General features: G+C 41.2%; 1 protein-coding gene across 4 annotated transcripts in view; it reads left to right on the top strand.

The window, feature by feature from the left end:
• The window catches only part of LOC107086402 (transcription factor COE1), a 117,621-nt gene extending 111,509 nt beyond the window's left edge, over positions 1 to 6,112 (top strand). For 2 of the 4 annotated variants that reach the window (XM_015377347.1, XM_015377324.1), the window contains 3 exons: positions 1,468 to 1,665; positions 1,848 to 1,916; positions 5,313 to 6,112. In XM_015377347.1, coding sequence (XP_015232833.1) covers positions 1,468 to 1,665; positions 1,848 to 1,915 — 266 coding nt within the window. In that variant the 3' untranslated portion in view covers position 1,916; positions 5,313 to 6,112. Of the gene's footprint in view, positions 1 to 1,467; positions 1,666 to 1,847; positions 1,917 to 5,309 lie in introns of all 4 variants that reach the window. The other 2 variants (XM_015377332.1, XM_015377341.1) reach the window with 2 other exon arrangements.
• The last annotated feature ends 1,534 nt before the right edge of the window (positions 6,113 to 7,646 follow it).

Here is a 7,646-nt window from a genome sequence, read left to right as displayed (position 1 = left end):
AATCTGTCCTCATGGAGCAGCCACCCATCCTGATGTGCTCACAGGTGACCAGGTGTAGGTACCAGATCTGCTTGGGGCCCCGCCCTTTCTTATGACGTCATCATATGACAATGCCACTCGGACAAAATATATTGCACCTGTTTCTTAAGAATCATACGATTTCTAGAGTCTCAACATATTATTACCCATTAAATAATTACTTAGATATTGACAAGTGAAAACTAAAAACTCAAAGTCCCAAAAGGGGAGAACCATGATAGCTGCTCTGTTTAAGCTAGCTGCACATTGAAGTAGCTCTGCTAGCTTGATTCGGATATTCTTTTCAGTTCCTCCATTTGTGGATAAAAGTTTATTTTTCCAGATATTGTTTTATGATATCAGATGTTGGAGGCTGTGTAGCTTGGAGGATTTTCAGACATTTGTTATGATTTGTAACCATAGCAACCATAGCAAGTTGCTTTTTGGAGACCTGGAAGCGTCTCATTAACATGTTGGTGAAGATTTTCAGTCATCCAGGTCATAGTCATCCCAAAAAAGTAAAAAAAAAAACAACAATCCTCTGGACTTTTTTTTCAGGTTTGAAGATGTTTCGCTTCCCATCCAGGAATCTTTTTCTATTAAGTTCGAGATTTTATAGAGTAGCCCAACAAAGCCTTGTTTTTGCTTAGAAAACATGCAAATTGACCCCTTGGAATGAGGGTTGTTTTTTTTCTTTTTTTAGCCTGCAATGCCCCCCCATACCTGTCGAGGTCTCTGAAAGGGGGGTTGTTGAAGGGAATTGTTGGCCTGGCTGAATAGGCGGGGTCTACTGTTCCCCTGTAAAGGTTTCTGTTGCAGGGAAACAATAGACCCCGCCTATTCAGCCAGGGCTACTGTATAAAGCAACTCAACGCTATTTCTGAAATTTGAATTGAAAAAGCTTCCTGGATTGGAAGCAAAATTTCTTCAAACTTGGAAACAAAGTCCAGTGGATTGTTTATTAACGTTTTTGGAATCCCATTAACCTTGCAAAAGCTGAAATAATAATAAGTTGAGTTAAAAGGAAGGTAGATGCAGGAGATTAGGGAAGAGAGAGGAGGAGGAAATTCAGGTCTTCTCTTCCATCAAACATTATTGGACTTAGCAAGTACAGAGAGTCGTAAAACTTTACCACAAAAAGCATTGCAGAAAGTACTTTTTGTGTGTTATGCATCACCTTATTACAAAAGTAATTGCACATGAACTAAAAAAGGTTGGTAAAACAGTTGGCGTCAGTTGATCTGAGTTGAAAACATTATCCCTCCTGCCATCATCCATTGACCAGTCCCTTTCTGTTCATCCCGTTTACCTGTCCTCTGCCCTCGACCTTCTCTCTAACCCCCCATCCCCCACTTCTTTCTTCCACTCTCCTTCCTGTCTGCTCTTCCCTAACCTTTCCCTCTCCAATCCCACATAAACACCCCTCCCTGCCCGTTTCTCCTCTCCCAGTCGTCCCATCCAGCCCGACCATGGCGTCGTCAACCAGCCTGGCGTCCAACTGCAGCAGCTCCTCCGGCATCTTCTCTTTCTCCCCGGCCAACATGGTCTCCGCCGCCGTCAAGCAGAAGAGCGCCTTTGCCCCCGTCGTTCGGCCCCAGAACTCACCCCCTCCTACGTGCACCAGCGCTAACGCTAACAGCCTCCAAGGTAAACTGAAAAACATGCAATTCTAAATCTGGAGCTGCTGTTTAGTTGTTTTTATTGTTTATCTATAATTATTTCTTACTCTTCTTCCTTTAATCCTCCCTTTCTTTTTAATCCTTAATTGATATCATCACCCTTTCCCCCTCTTCCTTGCAACACTAATCTACTATTCCTCCCTACTTTAGATCAGTCTTTTGTGGACTCTAGCAAGTACTCATCAGCCAGCTCTCTGCAGGGCCTGGCCTTCTCTTGAAGTATGTTATCCTTTCTTTTCATTTTTTCCTCTCCACATTTTTTTTGCACTCTTTAAAGTTCTGCTCAGAAACTTACATTTTCTCTTTAGTCAGCAATATCTGAACCCAGGCTTGGACTGGTAATCTGAGATACAGGGCCGGTCCTAATTTCACCGTGCAAATCCAATGTTAACTACCTAAAGGATGCATGCAGTATATAAACCCCATCCTTGTGACGGTTGGCATATGGTGTAATTTTCTATTTCTTCAAACTGTAAAATCCTTGCAACAAACTAAATTATAATAAAACTAAAATCCTTTCTTTAACCGTTTAAAGCCAAGTGTATCATTTGATACGGTGGATTTTGAAAACTCTGCAGCATCAGTGTGATGTTTTTGTTCTTGAAACCCTGACTTACATAATCAGACACATGTAGTGAACAGAAAACATATAAAAGATGATATAGAAATGCGTAATACATCAAAATTGATGTTTTTTTTTACAAAATTTATATAGTTATTTCATTTGTCACAAAGTTCAATGACAGTTCTTCTGTCAATTATTTCCTGGTTCAGGCTTTTAAGGGTTAAAACAAATTACGATGTTCCTCTTATATTTGCAATTTTTATATTTTGCAAAAATATGTTGCGGTGCATGATGAGGTTTTGCATCTAAAGGCTAACGTTTCCCGTCTTACATACATTGTTGCCAGGTTGGGATGTTTCCCAATCTGGCAGTTTAGGGTAAAAAATGTTTTTCTTTAGATTTATGGCCTAAGAGATCAACAGACGTTGCTTGAAATTGGGCAAGATTTCATATATACTCCATTTACGCTACCCTTGAAAAACCGATCCATGCCGAGACTGGTCCGAGCTCGGATCAGTTAACCAGGCCGAGCTCGGTTCTGACGACCGTTTACACATCACGCTATCTCGGTTCCTCGCCTCCTAGTGACGATCTGCGGTATTACTGCCAGTATTGAAGGAGGAAATCAAGCAGTTGGTGGCGGTAATGCACCAAAAGTTGTTTGCCAACCGCCATAAAACACAAGAAGAAGAAGAAGACGAAGAAGGAGGGAATTGTCATTACCCGATCCGTACTGGAAGCACGATCCGTACCATCAGCTCATTTGCGCCTGCGCGAACAGAATAACTTCCGGTGGAAATATTTCCGTTTTCTTACTTTTTTATTCTTTTGTATTTTTTAGAGGCATGGGTTTCTTTTTGTATATCTTTGTATTTTCCTCAATATTGCATTTTTTTTTTTATAAAAAAACAGAAATACATAAAAAAGTTCAATCGCCTTGTGATAGTTACTTTGAGTGCTCTGACCATGCGCAAATATACGTCACACAGTGTATATATTTAAATTTGTTTAAATATTTGATTTACTCTGTACTTAACTATGCACTCCAGCAGTACTGATCCCACAATGGATTCATTTGCTACCTTTCGTGACCTGCAGTTTTTCATTGATAAGGGAACATTTCCCGAAAATTTGGATTTTTATTCCAGAAAAAATGACGTCAAGCAATACAATGGATTGAATTTAAAAAGCATCCATTTCTTCCAGAAAAGTCTTCAATATTGTCTTTACGATGTAGTTTAGTATTCTTTAATTATTTAAGGACATAAATAAAGTTTTTTCAGTACCGTAATTACATTATTTTTTGGCGACCCGGAAGTTATTCTGTTCGCGCAGGCGCAAATGAGCTGATGGTACGGATCGTGCTACCGGTACGGATCGGGTAGCTACAGGAATCAAGCAAATCAAAATGGCGGCGCCCGTCACATTCAGAAAGTTATGCTTGATTATTTTTGCTGTACTTCGGTGTTATTATTTTAAATGCCATTATTTAAAATGTTGCGTGGAGAAGATTTTTGTTTATAGTTTCAGAAGAAGCTGTTGTTCTTCTGTTTCCGGAGGGGCATTACCGCCAACTACTGGAATGGAGTGTGAATCGCGATGTGCAGCCAGACGGAGATGACGCGTTCTGCTCATGCGCTCTTGTTATCAGAGAACCGAGGCAGGGAAAAACCGAGCCGAGCCCACCTCTGGAACCGGTCTGCAGTTAGCTCGGTCCGGTTGTGTCTAGCTCGGTTCAGTTCAGTTTGCTTTCCATTTACACACGATAAATTATCTCAGGTACCGAGCTCGGACCGGTCTCTGCACGGTTTTTCAGGGGTAGTGTAAATGGGGTAATATATATAAGTGGGCCGGTGTAGATGGAACAATGCCAGTGCCGAAAATCGTTCCCAGTCCGAGCCGGTCTCAGCCTATGGGTTCAATGATGACAGCTGATAACATCTGCAGCTGAGTTTGTGTAAATTTCTGACTGGAACTGAATGGAGCACTTATTTACACCTTTCTTTGTGTTTTTTTTTTTTATATTTTGGTCACTCTTGATTTGTCAGTGTGACAATATGCCACACCATATGTGTTGTATTTCCTGTTTTGGCTTCCTGTTTCCTGCCTGTACCCCCGGTTGGTGTCTCTCTAGGGAGAGAAGGGGGGGTTGGTGACGCCGTTATGCCAACGTGGATCATTCTGTTCTCCCATTTCCACTGAATGCAGCACGCTCTCCGTTCGTCTAGGCAGGATGTTGTATAGTGTTGAGATCCTGAATGAGAGAGAGGGAGAGATGATGGATGGGAATCTTTATCAGAGCCCCAAGCTAAGCACTTCCTCGCTTCCTCTGGCGGCGTTGATGAGCGCTGACCACAGTGACCCGAGACCCAATGGCCACTGTGCGCCGATCACACGCACACACACTCACATAGCTCTGTTAATCCCAACAAGCCAGAGACTCTAAGGGGAATAACCGGGGAATTAGTGGATTGAAGAGAGAGCGGGGAATCAATATGGAGCCAATATGTTATATGAAAAAATCCTCCCTGTGATAGCTTCCTAGTAAAAATGAGAGAAGGGGAGGGGGTGCAGGAGGAAGACATCACAAGGTAGAGCCGATCTAGATATAGATAACCGATACGAAGTAAAAAATTGTGAATGAAGCCGACGATTTCAAAGTTCCGTTTCCTCATCTTTTTAAGTATTTCATTTCATCACGTCTGTCATTCAGAATCACCGCCATGTTTGATTTGCTGTCCACCCGCTGTATCCGCTAAACGCTCAGCTCTAGCAGCACACGAAGCCGCTTAGAAGGGCCCGCGAATAACTGAGCCATGTTGTCGACACAAGAAAGAAATGTTTTCATTCCCCGGCTTAGGAATGAAGAGATAATGAAGCAAAGTCGTCTTTGTGCGCCAGATGTCGGAGTGCATTTCTCATATGTGACTGCTTTGATGACAGATATAACCCAGCAAACATGTGACTGACCTCTCTCACTCTCTCCCACCCCCCCTTTCTTCCCTTACCCCTTTTCTCCCTTTTTTTTTCCCCTCTCCCACACTAAGCAGCAATCCCTGGGATGATTGTTCCACCCATGTAGAGGATGTGGGAAGCAGGAGTTTTTTTAGGGGGAATGCTGAGAGGAAAGGACCCGGTAGCGAAGCCTGGCGAGTCTCCATTATTCTCCAGGAACCGAAGATAAGATGCGGGGCTGTGAAACTCAGGCTTTTCCAAAGGGGATTTCATCGGAATGGGAGATAAAGGAGACATATTGAGCCTTTGTCATGTTTTTTTGTTTTTAAATCCCTTTTTTTTGGTTGAATTAGTGTAGCATCTCTGACGCCATGTTGGATGGAGTTTAAAGAGACAGTGAGACACTGACCTCATGAAAAGAGCATTTATTTATCTTGATGTTTATGGCTGGAAGCTTTGGGTTTGTTCGCAGAAGGCCTCGGCGGCGCCTGTTCTGTCCGTTGGCAGCAACTCGCACAGGTCTGCAACACAAAATACAAAGAAAACAAAGAAAAGAACAAAATCCGTCCTCATTGTTTGCTGCTAATTATCTCATAAATCTAAAGAATTGTCCTTTTTAAGATCCCCCCCCCAAAAAAAAAAAAAAACCTGCCTTTGTGTTTTTTTTTCTTTCATTTCTCGTTTGTTTGTATGACTTTTGATAAAACTGTGAGGATTGAGCTGTTTGCAATATGCTTTTACCTGCTTTGTGATGTGAAGAAAAAGGTGAAGATTTAGACTTTTTTGTTTGGAAATGTTAGTGAAGACTTGAAAAGCCAGAGGATGCGCACGTCCAGCCAGCACTGGTATTGAAGGAGCCTAGCAATTACCGAATTTAACAAAAAAAAAAAAAAAAGCGTGATATATGTGATATATTTTTGTATATATGAAATAAAAAGGTTAACCTCTGTCCTGTTTTGTTTAAATCTGGCATCTCGTTCCCTTTTGCTTTAGCTCTAGTTTTGGGATGTAAGCATTAAAACGTCTTATGGCAGCTTCTCAGTACAGACAATAGATTTATTTTATTTTTTTCTGTTGTTAAAAACTCATCTGCAAAACATGACAAAAAACACAAATTTGGATTTGAAGAAAAAGGGGGGAAGTCCTGTAAAATATTCTATAAATAATGTATTTATCCTATGTATGTACATTGACTTTCACCATCGTTTCGTTGTGTTGTGTATGTTTAATACAAGTAACTGAACATATTTCACAGTGTTTTGCTTTGTTACTGTTGTCTCTCACTATTTAAATGTGATTTTTTTTTAATGTTGACTGTTTTAGCATTGATAAACCTTTTATTTCTCATTCAAAACATGCCATTGTCTATTTTTGTATGATTTGTAAGTTAATAAAAAGAAGTCGTTTCTTTTTTTTCCTTATGAAAAATGTTTATTGTACGGCAAAAAAGTAGCATCTTTACAGAGTATTTGGTTGAGGTAGATTTTTTTAAGAATATAAACACACATTAATATATGCTGTAAATCTATATCATTTGGTTTGAGACTTTTACTGTTCTTGATCTGGTAATATGCATGGGTTATTCTTTTGAGCGACTGCTTTCTGGATGCGTGGTGCGTGCGTGCAAACCAAGAGACCTAAGGAAACGCTTGGTTTCTTCTTTTGTAGTTTTCCTTTTTTAGTTTCTCCCTTTGTTCTTTCTTTTATGTTATTTATGCCTGCTTACATCTACTATCTATATACTCCTTCTTTTTTTCTGCCACTGTAATCTTTACCAGCAGTCTAGATGCCTTAACAATGCAAACCCTTTTTTCTTCGTTCAATCACGTGTACAGTTTTCTACCCTTCAACCACAATTGTGTGTTGCCACAGAGGAATTCACAAGAACTTTGGGGACAAAGCACAAACCCGCTCTGTTCGGTGCTGAAGCCAGACTAGAATACAAAGAGCCATAATTCAACCATCTCACACGCCCCGATGTACTATAATGCTACGGCAATGGCATGCTTTGAAAAAGGCAGTCGGGGCAGACTGACTCTGCCGCGCCTGCTGCACATTAATGTTGGGCAAAAAGATAGGGGGGGGTCACAGATTGTGTAGCATTTTATTCCGACAACAACATGGCGGTTATGTTGATTTCAGTTTAACGACACAAAGTAGTACTTTTTGGATTTTAAAAGATTACTTCACAGCACAATTTAATACCCACCGGACCCTGGCCCCCCCTACGCCCATCAGCCGTCTCCTCTCTGTGTCCGCTGTGTGTCTTCAAGCTGTTGCGGGACGGGGGGGGGGGGTGAAAGGGGGCTGTTCTCTCTTTGCTTTTCTTTTCTACGGGCCTGTTTTTGTTAAAGCGGGTTTTTAAAAAACAGGATCGTTTTCAGAGGCGGCGCCTGCTGACGGAGAAGTGTTTTAAGGCACTTATGCAG

Source organism: Cyprinodon variegatus, unplaced genomic scaffold, assembly GCF_000732505.1.
Source record: "Cyprinodon variegatus isolate N-32 unplaced genomic scaffold, C_variegatus-1.0 Scaffold8, whole genome shotgun sequence".
In the NCBI taxonomy this organism is placed as follows: Eukaryota; Metazoa; Chordata; class Actinopteri; order Cyprinodontiformes; family Cyprinodontidae; genus Cyprinodon; species Cyprinodon variegatus.
Note: the sequence above shows the minus strand (reverse complement) of the source record. Positions and strands in the feature narration are given on the sequence as shown.